The sequence below is a fragment of the Bombyx mandarina genome, chromosome 18, assembly GCF_030267445.1.
Source record: "Bombyx mandarina strain Sakado chromosome 18, ASM3026744v2".
NCBI lineage: Eukaryota > Metazoa > Arthropoda > Insecta > Lepidoptera > Bombycidae > Bombyx > Bombyx mandarina.
Window position 1 is genome coordinate 12675191 of NC_143224.1, and position 23871 is coordinate 12699061.

A 23871-nucleotide genomic window follows, 5' to 3' on the forward strand; every position below is an offset into this window, starting at 1 on the left:
AAATAAACCAGCTGCTACCTATGGCTTCGCTCGCATGGTCACCAAAAAAGTCAGTGCAGTCGTTCATGAGGATAAGATATTTTTTGGGATAAAAGCTAGCCTATGTCACTCTTCGGACCTGAAATTATTATTTAAAAAAACACATTCCTTTGTTTCGACATAAAAGAAGGATAAAGAAACAAACACAATTTCAACTCGACAAAGAGTGCGACGTGCAACCTAACCCATGCATCAGCCCGCTGAGTTTGTCGCCGGATCTTCTCAGCGGGTCGCAATTTCGATCCGGTAGTAGATTCATTTGCGAAGCAGCTGCTCTTGAGGTCTCCTTCGGAGGCGCTCGGGCAGCTGTTAGCAAATCCCACCCTTCCTGGCTGAGCTTTTGCTCGCCCACCTGTCCTGGTTAAACTGGAAAGGCCTCTGGGCCACCAGTAATCCTTCATACATTTTCACATTCACAACGTAAAGATAATGGGATATTATAGACAACTGTATTTGCCCAATTTCCACGACAATTCAGAGTTGAATTACACATAATCTAAATTGCTTAACCGCGTATGTATTTTATTAGACGATCCTAAAGAACACGTGTGTCCGCAATTATACGGAATAAACAAAAATAATCATCTTAAATTTTAAAAAAGTAGCACAAATTATGTAAACAAATTAGCATCAAAACGGTCGTTCCTAAAGAGCATCCTAAACAAAATGCAAAAAATTTTGACGGTACAAACTCAACAGTTATAATGAGAAGCGTTATGCTACACGTAACGTGACGTAACCGACACATAACAGTTACGTCAGCGGCACACCGGACGTTACTGAAAGCAAAAAAAAAGCCGTAACGAATCGCACAAAGCGCAGATTCCGACTTGAAAAGCGTGCAGACTAAAAAACCTACATTTTGAACGTAATGAATGGAAGAATAAAACATTCGCAACGTGAGCACTTCAAGCGAATTAGAACAGTAGTTACGATAGCTGCTTCACGATTTTATTCCGAATATGTTTTTACCTTTGTATATATTATTTGCTTTGCGTTAAAATAAAAATCAATACGGTTGTGTTATCCTTTGAAATCTTTTTGTTTATTAGATTAGAGATTTCTTCGTTGTTGGTTCACCCAATTTGTCATATTTAAATAATAACTTGGTTTTCTTGAATTTATTAAACTTTATTATTTTAAGTCACAAACAATTGATTAAAGTGTTACAGCAGCAATGGAGGGAAAATGCAATGACACAGATTATACTGACAATGTAGATTATACAAACTCATCATTTGTATAAAATAGGTTAGCAATAAAATTCGGCATTTTCATTACGAACTAGCCAATTTGGCGGCTATATTTGTTTTATTGCTTTGGCGGTTGGACGAGCTCACGGCCCACCTGCTGTTAAGTAGTTAACGAAGCCCATAGAGATCAACAGCTTAAATGCTGCCCCTAAACTCGAGACATGAGCTCTAAGCCTCAGTTTTATTGTACTACTCTTTACTACTCTACTCTTTTTCTATTTCCCCGAGGGCCTGACCATTACGTCAGCCGAGAATCCTAGTGAGTCCTATAGAATGTATACATTATGTATTGATATTTGGCTGTCCGTGTCAGACGGCTTGTCGCCGAATCTCGGGGTGCGTTCGCGGTTACGTAACCGTGTCGGAAGCGTGCCGGTGAAAGTGAACCGACCACATTCTCAGTGACTAATCGCTGTTGGCTTTGGGAAACGGACTGACGTAATTAAACAGAAACAAATCCGCACAGCTATCAAACGATTCAAACGAAAGCGTATCTTTTTACTGGTGGTAGGATCTCTTGTGAGTCCGCACGGTTAGGTACCACCGCCCCGCCTATTTCTACCGTGAAGCAGTAATGCGTTTCGGTTTGAAGGGTGGGGCAGCCGTTGTAACTATACTGAGACCTTAGACCTTATATCTCAAGGTGTGAGGCGCATTTACGTTGTAGATGTCTATGGGCTCCAGTAAGCACTTAACACCAGGTGTGCTGTGAGCTCGTCCACACATCTAAGCAATAAAAAAAATTACTGAAATAATTCGTCTTCTTTTTCTCCGCCTTATCCCACTAGGTGGGGTCGGCACAGCTAATTTTTCTCTTCCATTCTCTTCTATCAGCCGTCATCTCAACACTCACTCCTCTCTCTCTCTCATATCGTCATTCACACACTCCATCCATGTCTTCTTCGGTCGACCTCTTCCCCCTCTTTCTTGCACTACCATTTCCATACATCTCCTAGTCACATGCATCTTCTCTCTACGCATCACACGTCCATACCACGCTAACCGTCCACTCTTTAATTTTTTGATTACCGGGGCTACTTTCAACTTCCTCTTGGAATATTGATACTGAAATCATTATTTGTATCAAGTTTTAATGTGCACAACAAAAGCTATTAATTATTTTTTTAAAGCAAACAATAGTTTTTAATTTCGCATGTTTTTTATTTTGCTTCCGACGTTCCGAATAATAATTTTCATATAGGTTTCGCGAAAAAAGATGAAAAACCCACAGTTAATAATTCAACGTTACATAACTGCCGCTCTCCGATTTAATTACATAAGACATTATCTAAGTTTTGTGTTTATAATCTCTGTTTACGATTACTATCGATCTTTAATCGATCAAAGATCACATTCGGAAAATGCATTCGATTAAAGGCGAGACATCGCTATGATCTGTCCACGATTACTGGTGGTAGGACCTCTTGTGAGTCCGCGCGGGTAGGTACCACCACCCAACCTATTTCTGCCGTGAAGCAGTAATGCGTTTCGGTTTGAAGGGTAGGGCAGCCGTTGTAACTATACTTGAGACCTTAGAGCTTATATCTCAAGGTGGGTGGCGCATTTACGTTATGTCTATGGGCTCCAGTAACCACTTAACACCACGTGGGCTGTGAGCTCGTCCATCCATCTAAGAAATAAAAAAGATGTGTGGTGTCGTGGGACACCGGATAGGCACGAAGTTCCTTATTCATCATTATCCTGCCCTTCTCCCAGTCACCTGGGGTCGGCGCAACATGTTTTCTCCTTCCATACTCTTCTATCATATACCATTTCTTCGCTCACTCCCCTCCTACCCATATCGTCTTTCACACAATCCATCCATTTCTTCTTAGGTCTACCTCTTCCTCTAAATACTTCCACATTCATAGTTAACACTCTCTTAACAACCTCATTTTCATCCCGTCTCATCACATGTCCATACCATCCCAAACGTGCACTCCTCAGCTTCTCTGTCACAGGTGCCACTTTCAGACGAATATATTAATTTTAAGTTCTATTCGAGGTATAAAGAAAATAAAACTGGAGGTTTCGCAACAGCCCACGGTCATTCGGTAACGTACGAACTTATTGTGGTCCACTTCATTCACAGTTGCTTGCATTAGAGTTAGTGTATTGCGCAAATGAACGCTCTGAGATCGCGGTCAATGAATGTATTTTTGTACGTTATTACAAAGTTAAGTCGTACACTGTATGCATTACTAATAAAAATCTTACGTTACGGACGTTTTTTCCCGGTTAGGGTACCCCTCCGCATCGTCCCATAAGAAACTTCGTACCAAAAATAAAAAAACATCGCCGTGATCTGTACCACGACAGTGGCTCACCAAACTAAATTAATTTTAGAAAAACTGAACTACATTCTGTATTCGTCCTTTTGTAAATTCCAGGATTTCATTTGGCGCTGATCCCAGCACCTCATCAGTGGCTCATCAGCTCGGAGATGTCATGGCGGCGAGCCGGGACCACGACTGCGGCCGGTTCCATTGCGAAACGCCCTGATCTTATCCTGCATTGAGAGGAGACTTCCAGGCGTGACGTCATAAGTGTTTAAAACTTCGCTATTACTTTTCTTTTATGCTAATGTCTGAGTGACTCCGATATTTATGATCAGTAAAATATCGTTAACAGAAAAGCAATTAGGAGCTTCGAGCACCGATAAAAACCTCATAATAATGATTTCACATACAAAAAAAACATTTACAAATGAAGTAGGTTAAATTTCAAACTACCCACACTGCAGTTAAAACCTTTTTGTTCCTAGTGAAGTCACGGACCGCGGCTACACGCAATTATAACAGAAAATAAACTCACATCCTGGTGAAATATAATCGTGATTAATAATTTATTATTCTATTTATTCTACGATGTAAGCTAGTTGTTATTTATTAATAAGATGTAACTATTTATGATAAGATTCGCGAAAATGTTTTACAAATAAAATTAAAACGTAATTACGTACGTAACCTGTAGAGATCGTTGCTTAGATTTAAGTCAAATTAAATGAAATACATAAAATTACATAATTAAAATAAATTTAACATAATTATAATTAATTATGATTAAATATGATTAATTATCATAATTATAATTAATTATGATTGTAAGACATTTCGCAAATCATAGATATATCCAGCGCAGCCGCATCACAGAAGACGATTTACAAAAAAATTATGTAACTCGTTAACTGTTTCGCGGTCAATGGATAATGTATTTATTGTTACCAAATATGTACTTATTTATGTTTTCGATTCGATTAATGTTTAATTTATTTATTTTAACTTATTCAGTTCCAATTCAATCTCTCAACGCATTTGAGTGATGAGTAATAATATATCGCGATTTTGGAATAGATTTTAACAACAGTCAATCCACAATTATCTTTAACACATTCCGGACGTAACTTTGAATTCAAGTTGCCTGTATAAAACTGACAAAATAAAACATCGATTTTTTCTAATTTAATACAATTTATTGTCAAGTTTATTTGAAAATTTTTCATTTTAAAGTTATATAATTAACGTTTTAATCTTTATTGTTATTAAAAAATTTTACGTGAAATTACAAATGGGAATGTTTACAGATTACACTCTTTTTTTATTCTAATATTTTTAGAGCTACATTCTAGAATAGAATTTTTCTCACTATTTAACTAATTGGAACAAAAAGTATGAAAGCTCTTCAGCTCCGCACTAATTATTAATTTAAACTTTAAAATTACAATATTATCAACGTATAATAATAATAATATTTATTTAATTCACATAAGAAAAACCGCTGTAAATACGCTAATTTTAATGTAATAAATTATTTATTTATTTTTTTAACGAATAAATGAAAGCAATATAAAACAATTAATATCGTTTTTATTGAACATACCCAAAAAAAATAAACTCAATTTTAAATTTCCACTGTTTTTGGTTGTATTGTTGAGAGTGAGTTGCTCCCTGGAATTGATAAAAAAAATTTTCACTGTCAATAGCATTTCGATATATTTCACTACCCTTTCATATTTAAAATAATTAACTGATAGGTAATAAATATTTGAATTTTCACTGCAATTTCCGCCCAACTATTTCTTTTCTCCCAACCTAATTGTTGACAATCTAAGGAGCTGTGCTATGGGCTATGCTAGGGCTTAGCTTAGTTTAATCTGTAATCTGATTCGTCGCTCAACAAACAGGTTGCAAACTGTCCATGTCGTGTCTTTTTGTCATTATCAGTAGGGAGTAGGGCGTTTTGAGAGCCCGCACGGTAGGCACGGCTTGGCTGCGGTAGGCAGCGGCTTGGCATGCGGTAGGCAGCGGCTTGGCTGCGGTAGGCAGCGGCTTGGCATGCGGTAGGCAGCGGCTTGGCTCTGCCCCTGGCATTGCTGAAGTCCATGGGCTACGGTAACCACTCACCATCAGGTGGGCCGTATGTTCGTCTGCCTACAAGGGCAATAAAAAAAAGGTGGGTACTACCACCCTACCTGTTTCTTCCGTGAAGCAGTAATACCTTTCTGTTTAAAGGACAGGACAAGCTTTGTACTATAAAACTGAGACCTGACCAAATGTCTCAACGGCACTTACGTTGTTAATATCTCTGGGCTCCAGTAACCTCATAAGGCCAAGTGACCCGATATAAATAATAATATAAATTTACATTTAATCCTAATAAATGAGTTGATTATCTCCTACTTCTCTACCTTGGTCTCCAGCCCCAGTCTCGCGGGGACCAGGCACAGAAGTCGCATCCTCCTTTTCTATATTCAAAGCATTGCACTCCAAGCACGGCAGTAACTCTTCTTCCAGCATATACAACTAGATTAAATACACAAAACGTTATCCATCCAAATCCGTGTGCGTGAAAGACATGAAAAATACAGAACTCCAAATATTTCTTTAGATTCGTGTTGTATTTTTCTTCAAATTCAATCACTTGCTTTAATGATACACAATTAAAAGATTATAAATTATGAACGACGCCTGACCGTATGAAATAATATAATGACAATGAAAAGACAAACCCGTAAAAGTAATTTATTTCTAAATTCGTAGATCGTAAGAGTAAGTCCAGGATGAAACAAAACGTAGTAAAAACAAAAGGCTCGTCGCAAAAAGGAAGTTGTCGTGGCCTAAAGGACAAGACGTCCGGTGCATTTGTATCGAGCGACGCACCGGTGTTCGAATCCCGCAGGCGGGTACCAATTTTTCTAATGAAATACGTACTAAGGAATCTTTTTGCGATTGACTTCCGCGGTGAAGGAATTACATTGTGTAATAAAAATCAAACCCGCATAAATTATAGTTTGCGTAACTACTGGTGGCACATACAGCGGCTACACAGCGGTTATCCGATGAAAATGAAACATATGATTGTTTAACAACAACTAAGTCACTAATGGAACGATGGTGAACGAATCAATCTGAACGAAAAAATCTGACTGCTACGACAAACTATTATTGGCCGCATACATTTTTGAAGTGAAACTTCTAATGCGACTTCCAACAAGGTTGCGTTATACGTTTAACGCTACCATATTAGAAAGATACAGAGCGAGAGTGAATGCGTGGCACCTAACGCATGCGCGTAGTATACCTGTTACAGGCCAGCGCGAACGTTAGCAACGAGTAGCGGCCCATATTTTAATGAAGTATTTAAAAAATATATAGATATATTTATTTTTCTATCTACATATAATTTAAAGTATATATAATATGAATGCTGAAGATGTCGCATCTCTTATACACAGCATTCTCTATTCCAAGAACAATCTGATTTAAAGATGAAAAATGAAGAAAACTACAATACTACACATCGAAAAAGAAGTTTCACTTCATTCACGTGCACCAAGTTGCACGCGCGCCGCTTTTTTTTAAACAACAATTATCATGCGTACACGTCCGTCCATTCCGTAGCCGGTGTATTTCTTGGTGGGAGCCGCGTTGAGGCCCATGGGGGGCGCCGTCCCCCTCGTGCCGGCCCCCGAGATCAGAGTGTGAGAGCCGCCGACCCAGCGGTGGCAAATGTGACGGGCTCTGAAATTACCACCATCATATTTACAACTGATATGACTATAATTATTTTACGTTTTCATGTCCCTCGTATAATGAGGCTCAAAACCTTCGGCTGTACCACAGTCTGACGATCATACGAGAATCATATCGAGAAATCTGATTCGATGGTGCAGTCGTTTTTTTCCCTACCCATGCTGATAGCCTTGAAATGCTATTTCAGCTTTGCCTTGACGTGTTGTTGAACTCACGGGGCTCAGGCCAGGAGTGGTGCTAACACTGGCTCTAGCAAGAGCAGTTGCTTAGGGCGACGTCGACTGTTTACCATTCGGTCCACAGGATCGGGTATGAGCAGTAGTTACCCTCTTCTGGCTATTGGATCGAGGATCGTAGGTCCGGCTTCCAACATCGGGCAAACAGTCGTGTGATGAACAGATTCGTTTGCTCTTTGCATGTGTGTTTATTATCTGTATATGGATACATATAAACGTATACAAGTATATCAGTCTCCAGTATCTATAGTAAAAAGAATTCTAGCTTGGGGTGTATGGCTTGTTCCTGTTGATTATTTAATATCCAGCTTTAGAATAAACTACCCTCCACGGTGTTTCTCGAGCGGTGTGACATGTCCTTCCTCAAATAAAAAACTTGCTTTTTTCCGTACGTATGCTGATAGCCTTAATCTATATCAGCTTCTCCTTGACGTGTAGGTGAGCTCACGGGGCTTAAGTCGGGTGTGTTGCTAACATTAGCCCTAGCAAGAGCAGTGCTTTGCAGAATCTACCACCGGATCGAAACGCGACCCACTGAGAAGATCCGGCGAGAAACTCAGTGGGCTGTGTCTGTGGGTTAAGAACTTACTGAGAATGCTCAGCGGTATGGAATGGCTTGGCTGTACCACTAGCATTGCTGACGTCCATCCGCGACGTTAACCACTCACCATCAATAGTGGACTGTATGCGAATCTACTTATAATGGAAACAAAACAAATTGTAGAAAAAAGAATTGCTTAGTGTCTTATCGCTCAAATAGTTCGTCAATGTCACAAACTCCCAAACGTAAGAAAATTATTCTCCTCACTTGTGATCTTCAGGTTTAAAGTCATCGAAGCATATGTCGTCGGTGGGGGCGGCGGGTGCCGGATGCAGAGCGGGCAGGGGGGGAGGCGCTCCGAAGTTGGCGTCCTCAAGCTCCATGAGCGCGGGCGCCATGCACGCCCCGCACGTCGCATCTCGGCACAGCTTGCGAGTCAACATCGCCGCCTGAAACCACATTCTTGTTCTGACCAGAATGTCAGTAATTTTCAAACAAAAAAACGGTGCGCGTGCAACTTGGTGCACGTGTGAATGAAGTGAAACTTCTTTTTCGATGTGTAGTATTGATTGTGGTTTTCTTCATTTTTCATCCTTAAATCAGATTGCTCTTGTAATAGGGAATGCTGTGTATAAGAGATGCGACATCTTCAACATTCATATTATATATACTTTAAATTGTAGATAGTTTTTTTTTTTAAATCCTTAATTAAAATATTTGCCGCTACTCGTTGCTAACGCTCGCGCTGGCCTGTAACAACAATACTACGCGCATGCGTTCGAGTGCCACGCATTCACTCTCGCTCTGTCTCTTTCTAATATGGCAGCTTTAAACGTTTAACGCAACCTTGTCGGAAGTCGCATTAGAAGTTTCACTTCAAAAACAGTTTCAATACAACTGTAAAAAGGTGCGAAGAAAACGTACACACAGACCGAGATCTGTGTGCTTAGCGCGAGTTTTTTTACTTCCCGATCGCGTTAAAGTTAACTCAAATTTGTATGGAGTCGGAACAGCGCCCCTAGCGGCAAAGGGAAGCTGTTTTAAATCTATACACAAATTTAAGTAACTTTTACGCGATCGAGAAGTAAAACACTCGCTAAGCACGCTGTATGAAATAAATAAAAAAATGATTAAGATCGAACCTTCGGGTCTCCAAGTAAAACGGCCAGCTTACGCAGCTTCTCCTGCAGCTCCTCGAGACGCTGCTGGACTTCATCTTTGGTGGACAGTAGCTGCATCAACTGCGCCTTACTCTCCATGACCGATGTGAGGTCACTGATGGCGCCCTGCAATAGCGCCATTATATGAACCTCTCTAACATTCGCCCTCAACGACAAGACTTTCTTCCTGATCAACATAACAACCGATCATTCACAAAACGCATGAAGATAATTATATATTTTAGATAATTAAAAATTTTTTTACTTATATCGTATATAAGGATCCGAACTAACAATTGTTTTCATATTTTTCTGGTCCGGATATTAAGGCAAAGCTACAGAATTATTGTATTGTCATGAAATTCAAAAATTCCCTTAACATACATACATACCAAGCTAATAAAAGTATGTTAAAAATGTAGTACACAGTTACGATAGAACCAGATTCAGATATCTACAAATTTAGCTTCATGTGATATTTAAAAATAAATCCACGAGCTTACAGACTTCTCCAACACCCGTCCAACATCGACGGAAAACTCCCGTCGCTTATACGTATCGAGGGCACAGTCAGCTGGGTGTGACAGCATTAAAATTATGACAGAAAACAAACTGGCATAGAAGCTACCATCCAAACCGCTTCCTGCTTGTTGAACTTTTCATGGCAGAGCTCCAAACGCCGTTCGAGTTCAGATCGGGCCTGTGCGAAGTCTAACTCGGACAACAAGCCCGCAAGCCGTGAGATATCCGCCTATAATACTTTATAGAGTTACACATAATATAGTATCATTATTATTATTATTATTTTATTGCCCTTGTAGGTAGACGAGCACACTGCCCACCTGATGGTGAGTGGCTACCGTCGCCCGTGGACTTCAGCAATGCCAGAGGCAGAGCCAAGCTGCTGCCTACCGCTTAATACTCTTCACAAGCTTCGTTTGAAGAAGAACATGTCATAGCGCTCGGAAAACACCGTGGAGGGGAACTCATTCCAAAGCCGGATGGTCCGTGGCAAAAAAGATCTCTGGAAACGCACTGTGGATGGCCGCAGTGGCTCCAGGTAGTATGGATGAACTCTACTATGGTCGCGGGCAATGCGATGGTAAGAAAGATATGATGGGATCATCCCAAACAATTATATTATAGAGCCTAATAATCAGAATTTTTCTAAAAATACGCCTAATATTTATGAAGATAATATTAAAATAATTAAATAGAATGGTATTACGTGCTTTGTTACATTGTAACATTGAATGGGAAGACTACGTAGTACATTATATCTCGATGGGGAAGATATTTATTTCCTTTCAAATATTAGAAATCGTCCTATATCGTTCTATATTCCTAACCTAACCTAACCTAACAGAATAATTTAGAAGATTATAGTTTCATATAAAACTCTGTGGGATAAACTCGTCATTCACGGTATTTCTTCGGGCGCCATGAAGAATCCTTCATCAAACAAGCTTTCAAACGAATATAAGTGTTATTAATAAGGTAACAGTAGCGACTTTACTCTTCCCCAGCGCTAAATCGACAGCTTACATCAAAAGCCAGTTATTCGGCTACATCTAAAAGTATCATTAAGCATTTAAATTAATCTCATACCTTATCCCTAAGACCGTCCGCAACCTCATCGCGATCAGCCTTCTGCTCACGTAGCATTTCAATGCATTCCAGCATTTTCTATGAGACCGACAACCAAGAAAACTGAATTATGTATTGTTCCTTAATCTCGAAAAACAAAGTCAAATCAGTGTAGTGTTATACCAGCATATATCGTAACCCGGTAATACGGTATTGTTTACCACAAAATGTTTCTTGTTTTTTGCTTAAATGTACGAACGCGCTCACGGCCCACCTAGTGTTAAGTGGTTAGTGGAGCACACAGACATTTACAATGTCAATGCCCCACCCTTCAAAACCGAAACGCATTACTGCTTCACGGCAGAAATAGGCCGGGCGGTGGTACCTACCCGTGCGGACTCACAACACGACCTTCTAGACGTGATCAGGATTCGGGGAGTAGTTTAAACATCCCATTACGTTCGAAGTATTACGTAACTACAAACTAATTATCTCAACGAAATAAACAAATCAACATAAAAAAAAACATTGATGATGATCATACTTGCAGTTGATCTTCAAGCTGCGCTTGTGTATGGGTGAGACCCTGATGAGCACTAGTAGTCTGTTCCAAGTCGGAGACGAGACCCTCGTAGCGCTCAGTCAATTCCATTATAGCTGTAAAAAGGAAGGTATGTATAAATAAAAACCAGAACATTCCAAATATTATTTTTTTATTGCTTAGATAGGTGGACGAGCTCACAGCCCACCTGGTGTTAAGTGGTTACTGGAGTCCATAGACATTTACAACGTAAATACACCACCCACCTTGAAATATAAGTTCTAAGATCTCAGTATAGTTACAACGGCTGCCCCCACCCTTCAAACCCAAACGCATTACTGCTTCACGCCAGAAATAGGCGGGGTGGTGGTACCTACCCGTGCGGACTCATAAGAGGTCCTACGACCAGTAATTACGCAAATTATAATTTTGCGGGCTTAATTTTTATTACACAATGTTATTCTTTCACCGCGGAAATCAATCGTGAACATTTCTTAAGTCTTTCTTAAGATCTACAGTCGATGTTAAGTCGAAGCCTATCGTCATAAAGCATTTGAAATTACAGAGCCAAGTGCAAATTTGAGTCAACAGTTTCAAAATCATCAAACACGTCAACATCGGCGTCAATGAATGCTCTACAAACAAAGTATTTATACGCGTCATAATAAATATACTGTATGTATATTGTGTATATACTTCGTATATATTGTGTTACTTACATATAATATATTTTGTATTCAAGTTTAACATTATTTGCTATGTGTATGTGCATTACTATAATTCTCATGTTGCATTTGTTATTTTAGCTGTTCTACACACACTCATCACTTTTAATTATTATTCTCATAATCCTCTCGCAGGTCTTTTTGAAGAGTTTTCTTAAAGAAATAAGCAGTGCCTTTGTACATTTTCCTATTACTCTGTACTATTTCTTCTTTTTTGTGTGTACATAGATAAATAAGTAAATATGTCGTGGATTGCAAATAAACTGTCACTAGACTCAAGTTAAACCACTACTATACGATACGACGAAAAATAGGCAGCTCAAAAATATAGCAATTGGCGGTAGGCAGCGGCTTGGCTCTGCCCCTTGCATTGCTGAAGTCCATGGGCGACGGTAACCACTCACCATCAGGTGGGCCGTATGCCCGTCTGCCTACAAAAAAAAAAAAAAAAAAAAGTGGACGAGTAAAGGTTCAGCCAGGAGGGGTGGGATTTGCTAACATAGAATACATATAGCTATACAAATAGCTTGACAAAAAGTTATGTACTCTTACAACATACGAGTATGTTCACATTCTTAGTATTACTTGTATAAATCTTTATTTACTATTTACTATAATTTGCATAATATTATAATTCGATGGTGCAGTAGTTAGTGCTCTGACTCTTGATATGCGCTGAGGGCAGTGGGTTCGATTGATTCCCAAATCGGACAAACATCGTGAACAGGGCGGTTTGCTCTTTGTCTGGGTGCTTATTATCTATACCCATATGTATGTATATATTTACACGTATACAAGTGAGTATTTCAGTCTCTAGTACCCATAAGCGAATCCTAATTTGACGCCTGATGATCGTGCGTGATTCTTTCCCAGTTATTATTATTAAACTAACCGGCTGTTTCGCCACTATTGTTAGCCTTTTCCATTAGTTTCAATCCGTTCTTGAGATCCGAATCGATCTGAACAATCTGCTCTTTGAAGCTTTGCATCTGCGCACACGGAAAGATACATACAGACTGAAGTTCTGACATAATTGGGACATAACTATAAACGCACAGCATCTACCCACAGCAATGAAACTGAATGACGACCACGACCGCTCCGACAAGAGTGATACGACAAAAGAAAAAGAGAATAAATCTGTTAAATTTTTTGATTTGCTGACAATATGTAATTAGCGTCATTGCTTAATCACTGATGGTTTGTAACCTACTATACATCCTTTTGGGTAAGGGGGCCGAACCTCATCCTTGGGCCCGCGGTTTTTCAGTCGCGGACCAGTCCCACATACCCCGCGCGGCCGCTAGGCACGGGGACCTCGTAGGAGGTTCAGCCCCCGACCCGAAAAAAAAAAAGGGGGGTTCGAAACTCCTTCGAGGCATCCGCGCCTTGGAGGCACACGGGGTATTTGGAAATTGACGATCTGCAGATCTTGAGCTGCTGTACGTCATAGGATTCCTAGGTTATGCTGATATGAACCTAGCCACAGTGCTACCGCTAAGTACCTACGATACTTAATAATGCTACCGACTCTTTCGGCTTCACAACTTGCCCCACAAGCGAATGCAGTGTGTTCAGGCGACTGTTAACATGACCTCCCCCCCCCCCTCCCCCCTTCAATACCAACCTGAGTTGTCAATCCGGCATCGAATCCCGATAGTTGCTCGGAATAATCGGCCACAAGCGAATGCAGTGTGTTCAGGCGAGTATTGACCGCCAACGCTGTTCCCAGCTTGTCAGCTAAAACAAAATATTCATTTAATAAATAAATAATAGTTTAAAAAAACTAATAAAATACGCTTTTATAGAAAATCCAACAAAAAAATAGAAAATAAATTTTAATAAATTTGAATTAAAAATAGTGTAAGAAAAAATGATTTTATTGTAAAAAAGAAGCTAATGAAAGCGTATTAAAAAAAAACAATCTAGACGTAATATCGAGGCGTGAAAGGCTATTTGAGTCGTCTATTATCAAAGGTGGCAATCTGTGCATTTGGACAAAAAAATGTTATTGATATGTCAATACAGATTGATTTGAATATAATCGTCTCCTTCAAAGAATACGGTTCAAAACCTGCATTAAATAAAGGTTAATACTTAACTTATTATTTATCTAAGATGTCGTTCAGAAGAGTTTTGTGACTGCCAATGGAATACAAAGTCAATAATTCGTTTTTCTGATTTACCAATAATTGTCCAAAAGTCACATTGCCGGCTTTGATAATAGTCGACTCAAATATAAGTTTTATCACAATTTCAAGTAAAAGTTGATAGTCAAAATACTTATAATAAAAAAAATCCCTTTACAGTTTTTTAAATTTATGGGACGGAAGTTAACATAAATTCGGAAGACACACTTAACCTAGTTCACTCCTATCGAGCCACACTACTACATCGTGACATTCTGTGGCAGTATTATATGTAGGTAAATACTTTCTAATCACTATAAACACATCGACGGCCCCTACATACAAAGCTTCATGTCAAAAATTGTGTTTTACAGGAGAGTTTACTGGTGGTAGGACCTCTTGTGAGTCCACGCGGGTGGGTACCACCTCCCTGCCTATTTCTACCGTGAAGGTTTTGCTTGTTGTTGTTTGATACTAGTCGACTCATTTGGTTTAAGCGACATTTCGCATAATAAACGACATTTATCTTTGCAATTAAAGCTGCGTTTTATTTGGTAGTACAATCAAGAGCTCATCATCATCATCATCATCATCAGCCTTTATCTGCCCACTGCTGGACATAGGCCTTCCCCAATGCCTTCCACATTATGCGGTCCTCCGCCTTCCGCATCCAACGACTTCCCGCCGTGTTAGTCCACCTGGTTGGAGGACGCCCCACGCTCCTTGTACACGGAATTTGAGGACTTTCCTCCCCCACCTGGCGTCGCTGGCTCGACAGATGTGACCGGCCCATTGCCACTTCAGCCTGCTAACTTTGAGAGCTATGTCGTCGACTTTGGTTCTCCGTCGAATTTCTTCGTTCCGGATTTTGTCCCTTAGAGAAATGCCGAGCATAGCTCTCTCCATCGCCGGTGTGCGACTCTTAACTTATGGACCAGCCCTGCCGTCAGTGTCCAGGTTTCCGCGCCGTAGGTCATTGCGGGGAGAACGCATTGGTTAAAGACTTTTGTCTTCAGGCATTGAGGAATTTGCGAGGTGAGGATTCCACGGAATTTCCCAAATGCCGACCAACCCAGTCGTATACGTCTCTCAATCTCTGTATTGAAGAATCAAGAGTTCGATGTTTATAAATTCAATGAAGTTTACTCCATTCAAATAGCCGAAGTTTTTTTTTATGATAATTTTCCAAATTATAAACTTTAAATGGTTCTCCTGTAGAATTGTGAAAATGTCGCTTAAACCAAATAGCCATTCATTCACCCCTCCCTCCTCCTTCCTCCTCCCCCTCTTCGATATATTAGGTAACGTGATTAGAAATATATCAAATACATGAATACAACTAAATTGTCAATCCGACATCAGTAACAACACGATTGTAAAGTAACTGGAATAGCCCCTTCGGCTACCAGTGAATAGGTATGGGGAAAAAAATTGGTGCCTGATATATGCCGAAAAACGAATCGTGTTGGTATAATTTAAAAAAAAGTAAGTTTTAAAAAAAAATTGAATTAAATCGCCTCAATCTAAACAGCAACGCTGTAAAAACTAGTTGTTATGAATTAGTGTACAATCTACTGTTAGCTTGTTATTTTAACCCCAAATGACGTCACAATGAATGGAATGCGAGGCGTTTGTGAAAAGTTTAAAAGGGAACCTCTTGTTCGCTATTATTTGTATTCTAAACTTACCAACGTTCTTCGCAGTGTAAGCGGCTGTATCTGCCGAAGAAGCAGCCTTCGCCGACATGTGATGCATGTTTTTCATTAATTCTTCTTTGAGGCTTTCTAACATTTCGCTAAGGTACAACAAATACAAATAAATTGGTTAGCATATATATTCTGCAAACAAGTAAACTTATTATTATACTAGCTGTACCCGTCTGCTTCGCTGGGCATTTAAAATTAACATTATTATTTCTCACTCCCACGAAGATTCTCATCATTAACGCCCCCGCAACTGGTGTAGGGAGTCCAAAACCCATATAAATATTAGCCTATCCATTAAGTGCATGTATTTTCTAGATGGATACCAAGTTTCAAGTCAATCGGACGGATGCATGGTTCAGTAGTTATAACGGAACATCCGTAAAAACCACTGTAGATTTATATATTAGTAGAGATGTTTAAGTAAATTGTTCCATGACTACTCTGCCAAGAGTATCCAACTAGCAAGAAATTGTTATATTGATTTGATAGGGTGAAAGAAATGGCTTTTGTCTTTTCGTTTAACAAATATTGTGTCGTATTCCTTTTCTTTTGGTAAATTCAATGTTTGACAAAAATATTTTTATCGCTTATTATGCAAGCTTAAGATCTTATTTTAACAAACAAGGGCACAATTCGAATAATTCATTTAATGAAGGGAGAGGAAAACGCAATTTGCATTCGCGTTTATACAATACTTCGATCATCAATAGTAACTATTGTACATAGTAACAAGTTACTATTGTTGATCGAAGATACAATACATGGTTAAAATAATGTCATGTGTTGAAATGTACCTTTATCGATATTGCATATCGATATTTGTATAATGATACCGATATTTACGTTTATTACGATGCTGAAACATAATTCTCAATATCCGAGTCATTAAAAACTAACTCCATCTCCTTCCGAGTGACTGGCTGCGCTGTGACAGAAGTCGCAGACGTCTTGGAATCCACACTCGGTCTGGTATCGGTCATCTTCGACGGCTGCGCCGCAGTAGACTCTGGACTGTCTGCAGATTCTATCGCTACAGATTTCCTAGGACCGCCTGCCGACTGTCGTAGGAACATAAACACGTATCCGGATTAACATTATCTCGAGGCCAAGATATCTTAAATGAAAATAGCCTCTATCAGATTAGAAAAGACTCCTGTTTTCTATGATCCCTATCATTCGAACAGTAACTTCTTAATCAGCTATGTGAATGGAAGAAACATGATTGAAGTTCAATCAAAAACATCGAACTCTTCATGCTAATACCAGATAAAACGCAACTTTAATTACAAATTTAAATGCCATGTGTTTAGTGAAATGTCACTTAAACGATTTATACAAATACATATCATAGACACGGGAATGCAACCACCATTGCACGTAAAGAAACAATAATTTACAATGCAATCAATTAAGCAGTTTTTTTTTCTACCTATTCTAGTACCTCGTTATATTGAATTCGCAAAACAAGTACGCGAGCTCACGGAGCTCAAACGACGTTGCTAACACTATCCCTAACAAGAGCAGTGCTTCGCAGAATCTACCTCCGGATCGGAAACGCGACCCACTCAGAAGATCCAGCGAGAAACTTAGTGGGCTATGTCTGTGGGTAAATTTACTCCTCGAGCCCTTCGTCGCAAGCGACGGGTTCGACTAGAAATTAAGCAGTAATTATATTTGTCTATTAAATACTACCAGAACAACTTGGCATCGCTCGGTGGAGTAGGAGTTAGTCGTCTTCGGCATGACGTGGGAGGAGCTAGAACAGGCTGCCCAAGACTGATGTAAATGGAAGGATTACTGGTGGTAGGACCTCTTGTGAGTCCGCGCGGGTGGGTACCACCACCCTGCCTATTTCTGCCGTGAAGCAGTAATGCGTTTCAGTTTAAAGGGTGGGGCAGCCGTTGTAACTATACTTGAGACCTTAGAACTTGTATCTCAAGGTGGGTGGCGCATTTACGCTGTGGATATCTATGGGACTTAACACTTAACACCAGGTGGGCTGTGAACTCGTCCACCCATATAAACAATGAAAAAAAAATCGAGCCCTACACCCCAGCAGAGGGTAATAGGAAAGAATGATGATGATGATTAAATACTAACCTCACCAGCGGCGGCTGCCCGGTCCGCTTCCGCCTTCATGTCCCGAATAGCTTTTACCAGCTCCTGGGGGATGGCTCCTACTGATGCCAGCTGCGTTAATAGGTCTGCCATTCGACTAACCGCTTGCTCCGCGGCTTGAATTCTCGCGGACACCTATCGCAAAATGATGCTTATGTCCTTGTTTGTTCTTCACAATCGATATAAAGCAGATATTACAGACTAAGGCCCATGAAGTCGTCGGGACCTAAAAGATAAAACGTCCGGTGCATTCGTATCTAGCGATGCACCGGTGTTCGAGCCCCGCAGGCAGGTACCAATTTTTCTAATGAAATACGTACTTAACAAATGTTCACGATTGACTTCCACGGTGAAGGAATAGCATCGTGTAATAAAAAACAAACGCGCAAAATTATAATTTGCGTAATTACTGGTGGCAGGACCTCTTGTGAGTCCGCACGGGTAAGTATTTCTGCCGTGAAGCAGTAATGCATTTCGGTTTGAAAGGTGGGGCAGCCGTTGTGACCATACTGAGACCTTAGAACTTATATCTCAAGGTGTATGGCGCATTTACGTTGTAGATGTCTATGGGCTCCAGTAACCACTTAACATCAGGTGGGCTGTGAGCTCGTCCACACACATAAGCAACAAAAAAGGCCCTAAATATGTATCAAAAAGTCAGTGACTTAGCGAACTTAACTCGCGCCCCGGGCACAATACCTTTTTAGCGCCCCTATTTAAACTATTAGTTAGTGTTTTTGTTTTGCCTTTTTATTTACGATTTAACATTTATTATAATATACTAAATTTAAAATGGAAAATATCCAAAAAACAATTAAAATAAAAAAAGATGTCGTGGGACACCGGATAGGAACGAAGTTCCTTATTATAAAAATATTAATTTTAAGTTCTATTCGAGGTATAAAGAAAATAAAACTGGAAGTTTCGCAACAACCCATTGTCATTCGGTAACGTGCGAACTTATTGTGGTACACTTCATTTACGGTTGTTTGCATAAGAGTTAATGTATTGCGCAAACGAACGCTCTGAGATCGTGGTCAATGAATGATAAAAAAATATGTTATTATATTTTTTGTACGTTATTACAAAGTTAAGTAGTACTCTGTGTGCGTTAATAATAAAAATCTTACGTTACGGACGTTTTTTCCCGGTTAGGGTACCCCTCCGCATCGTCCCGTAAGGAACTTCGTTCCAATAAAAATTATCTAGCAATTCTTTGTTTTGCAGGGGGCCATTTGGCACTCCTTTTGTGAGCAGCACCCGGGGCATGATGCCCCACTTGCCCCCCTCGCTGCGCCACTGCAAAAGGCTATTTAGTTTAAGCGACATTTCACTGAATACACACTTAGTTTTGTAAATAAAGGTGCGTTTCATTTGGTATTAGCACCAACAGTAGGACATTTTTAATTGAACTTCAATTAAGTTTACTCAATTGAAATAGGTAGCTGAATATGTTTTCGTATGACATTTTTTTTTCAAAATTTAAATTTTAAATGGCTTTTCTATAAATTTGCTAAAATGTCGCATAAACTAGATGGCCTTTCAACCCTCGATATATATCCATAAAACCCACCACGTATTTGGTTAATCTTTGTTGGTATTTGGTCGCTCGTACACTGCTAGATTCTACGTGAGCATATTTACCTACCTGCATAGTCTTCATCATCTCCGTGAGTGAAGCAGTACCCTTTATAATACCCGTTTTAATTTTTTCATTATCCGGAATCGTGGGCGTTGGTAGTGGCGACGCTAAAGCTCTCAAGTCTTTAACCTCTGCTTCCAATCTAGCAAACTGGGTTATTGTCACAACTTCGATACTTCCGACACGCGGACGGGACTCTTGAATTTTTAAACGTGAGTGTTATTAAGAATAAAATCTCGCAACTACCGTATTCCAAAAATCGATTCAGTGTAAAATCGAGCTTACCAATTCTGAAAATAGGTCCCCTTTCCACTGAAAATGCACAAACATTAAAGAAGTCAATTACGTAATTTAATTCTTTAATTTATTCATTTAATTTATGATTAAAACCTTACCTAATAACACTTTTTCTTTGTCTCTCTCCACTTCTACAAAGTTTATGATATTATTAGTTTCATTGTAAATAAATCGATTAACAAAATTAAATAGGAGATTTAAATTTTTAATAATCCTTAAAATTGCATTCCACAGACGTGTATATTCAAATTCGAACTTTTACGTTGGCTAATGTTAGAACGCAGAAATTCGCCAGGCCGATATCAAATCAAGAAAATCTTATGCCCCAAACGTACTAAGAATGGAATAATGGATAATCTTGATACTTCTAATACGAATCTATACTAATATTATAAAGAGAAAAGATTTGTTTGTTTGTTTCGAATAGGCTCCGAAACTACTGGACCGATTTGAAAAATTCTTTTTCCATTAGAAGCCGACATTGTCCCTGATGAACATAGGCTACATTTTTTAATTTTTTTTTTGTTTTTGTTTCATGTGTGTTTTAATGTTTCCGAAGCGAAGCGAGGGCGGGTCGCTAGTACTTCATAAAGCAAATAGATTATGTTAATATATATAACAATAATAAAAAAATACAAAATAAACCTGCCTGTAACTTCAATACTGGTAGTAGAAGGAACGTGTCCAGTTTTAGCATGCTGTAAAGAAAATAAATATTAACTAAATGTAATATAATATACTATGTAAAATTTAAACACGAAATTAAAGAAAATATGAATGCAGTTTATTTGAGCTTATACTTTTACAAAAGAGACCAAGAGAGAACTTACTTATGTGTTTGTATTATTAGAATTACGTATTAAATAAGATTTATATTTTATGAAAGGTCGAACCGGGAGGGCGCCTAATGGTTCGAGCTATCAATTGTTTTATACTGCTTAGATGAGCAGATGACCTCACGGCTCATCCGGTATTCAGTAACTCCTGGAGTCATAGACATTTTAAATGCCACCATCCACCTTAAGCCATAAGTTCTAAGGCTTCAAATCGAAACGCATTACTGCTTCACGGCAGAAACAAGCGTGGTAGTGATTCCCACCCGTACAAGGTCACAACCCGTAATTACGCAAATTCTGCATTATTATTAATAATTATTATTATTAACTTGTACTTTAATTTTGAAATTTTACACTTACATCTCTCGGGCTGGAAGAATCGTCTTTTTTGTCACTTTCGTCCTCTTTATCTTTACCCATTACTTTCTCAACTTTTTTCCCGATTTCTTTTGAATCTTTGCCTTTTTCGTGCTTTTTCTTTTCTTTTTTATCCAATTTGTCATCTTTTGCTGCCGACTTATCCGCTTCTGAGTCTTTTCCTTTCTTATCTTTAGACATTACGCCTTTTTCGTCTTTATCTTTAGGAGCACTACCTTCGATTTGATCTTTTATTTCTTTTCCCTATTGGCATTTTAGTTTATAAATTTAAAAATAACTTACATGATGACAATTACGAAAAGGTACTGATTTATTTAAAAAACGGATCACCAAACCTGCGGGGACAAAACTTTTTCCTTCCCTCTCTCACGAGAACCCCTTCTAGATCCGCTTCTTCTCCTGCCCTCTTCCTTGACATCGCCCGCCCTTTTACTTTTAGGACTCTTAGAAGAAGAGCTTTCAGTTGAAAAATCTTCTCTCTTCTTTTTAGTCTTCTCCCTAATAGGGGAATGCTCCCTGATCCTAACTTCCACGTGAGTTTCCAACATACGCATTTGACGTGCTAATATGTGCAATACTGTTTGAATCATTTTGTAATTAATGATGTTTTTCTGAAAAAAGTGCAGTATCTGAAAAATCTATAATCAAGTAAACCTGGCGATTAGCTATTTTTTTTATTCAGTATAAAGGATCGCTGACGCCCGCTGTACCCGATTAATATATGCCTGCCTATTTATACATATCTCAAATCAACGCATCTTTAAAGCAAGCATTTATATGGCAGTGGAAATTATTAAACACGACACTCTTAGATCGCTAGATATCCGTGAGAATCCATTGAATCTGTTCACATTTATCGCAATGTAAGAATGCATTCTTATAAACTCTATCTTGCGTTGGAAAAATTTGGGATGTAAATGCTTTAGTGATAGGAAGAGACATGACTAGCTAAGAGACTTTTTGGGCAGAATGGCCGCTTGTAAATTGTAGCTGTGGATGTAACTATGTCACTGCTCTTTGAAAGAGCTTAAGGGTAATTATCGTTTGGACTGTACTTAAACAATGTTATGGGAATTAAATCATCATCATCATCATAATCATCAGCCTATATGTAGGTAAATACTTTCTAATCACTATAAACACATCGACGGCCCCTACATACAAAGCTTCATGTCAAAAATTGTGTTTTACAGGAGAGTTTACTGGTGGTAGGACCTCTTGTGAGTCCACGCGGGTGGGTACCACCTCCCTGCCTATTTCTACCGTGAAGGTTTTGCTTGTTGTTGTTTGATACTAGTCGACTCATTTGGTTTAAGCGACATTTCGCATAATAAACGACATTTATCTTTGCAATTAAAGCTGCGTTTTATTTGGTAGTACAATCAAGAGTTCATCATCATCATCATCATCAGCCTTTATCTGCCCACTGCTGGACATAGGCCTTCCCCAATGCCTTCCACATTATGCGGTCCTCCGCCTTCCGCATCCAACGACTTCCCGCTGTCCTGGGTACGACGTTAAACTTCCTAGTTGCCAACCCGCATGCCCAGCGTGGTGACTTAAGGGCACAAACTTCCCAATGACAAGGAATTAAATGGAACGGTTGAATGTTTGCTATCCACACGGACTTATGGTACACATACCTCAGGCGGTCCCATTGCTATGTTAATCAAATCCTCTAATTTCATAAGGATCGTGGTGTCGCTCATATTCGGTTCATCGATGTGTCGCTTCATTTTGCTCATTTATTTTATCGAATCAGTCGTAAACGCAGTCGCAATTAACAATAAGTATACCAATTGGCAATTAAATTGTTGTCTGAATTTTTGTGATTGTTTAACTGACAATGTGTGAAAGAATATTGTGTTTTATTAAAAAGGCTGCGAAACGGAGTTTCTTATTAGCCTATATGGAGAAATGAACTCCCGGTCCACGTTTTTTGTCTATTTATCGAATTTAGATGACGTCTAAATTATTTAGGCACTGATAATCAAATTTAAAACCTTGCAATAGTATAAACGATTTTAGTTGATATTTATTGGAGATATTGTCAAGAATATATGTAATGAAAAAAATATCCAAAAGTTAAATTCAGTAAAAAAAGCTATGCTAATTAGACTCCACTCATTTCAGGGTTTTATCTCGATAATTATATGTATATTTTCATAAGTTTTCGGGCAGTCGCTTAGCGGTGGAAGTCGTTGTACATATTTATTAAGAGATTTTTCTACCTACTAGATTTTTTTTACCACACACGTGTCTGCGCTATAGTAATGTGTAGTAAACGCTGCCAGTGGCTCTAGATAGGTATGTACAATAATAATTCGCCAGACCCTCAAAAGCTATAATTTGCGTAGGTGTGACCAAATAACTACCCTAACAGGGCTGTCAGTCGCAACCGCCCTACGAGAAGCTGAGGACCGGATGAGATGATAACAACACACGAGACGGGCCACAGTCAAATTTCAACGACACTACCTTCATTAATGAAGAGAGCGACGAAGAATGATTTGTAGTACCACCACCCTGCCTATTTCTGCCGTGAAGCAGTAATGTTTCGATTTCAGCGGTGGTATTATATTGTTGATATCTATGGGCCTCGGTAACCGCTTAACACCAGGTTAGCCCTGAACTCGTCCACTCATAGAAGA

The 23871-nt window shown here is 39.1% G+C and overlaps 2 protein-coding genes across 2 annotated transcripts in view; one reads left to right on the plus strand and one right to left on the minus strand.

The window, feature by feature from the left end:
- Positions 1-4327, plus strand: part of LOC114250139 (uncharacterized) — a 31505-nt gene extending 27178 nt beyond the window's left edge. Inside the window, exon 3 of the mRNA XM_028183885.2 lies at positions 3683-4327. Within this exon, the coding sequence (XP_028039686.2) occupies positions 3683-3794 (112 nt within the window). The 3' untranslated portion in view covers positions 3795-4327. The remainder of the gene's footprint in view (positions 1-3682) is intronic.
- A 663-nt stretch (positions 4328-4990) lies between these two features.
- On the minus strand, positions 4991-23140 carry LOC114250143 (uncharacterized). Its single transcript, XM_089734645.1, has 20 exons — positions 22864-23140; positions 21556-21831; positions 21203-21463; positions 20656-20704; positions 20105-20137; positions 19995-20021; positions 19716-19906; positions 18050-18202; positions 16847-17007; positions 15932-16038; positions 13742-13854; positions 13007-13103; positions 11393-11505; positions 10870-10947; positions 9890-10012; positions 9244-9387; positions 8369-8550; positions 7174-7312; positions 5980-6094; positions 4991-5239 (listed from the first exon to the last, which is right to left on the minus strand). The coding sequence occupies exons 1-20, from the start codon at positions 22963-22965 to the stop codon at positions 5193-5195; spliced, it is 2511 nt and encodes an 836-aa protein (XP_089590771.1). The 5' UTR covers positions 22966-23140; the 3' UTR covers positions 4991-5192.
- Positions 23141-23871: the final 731 nt, after the last annotated feature.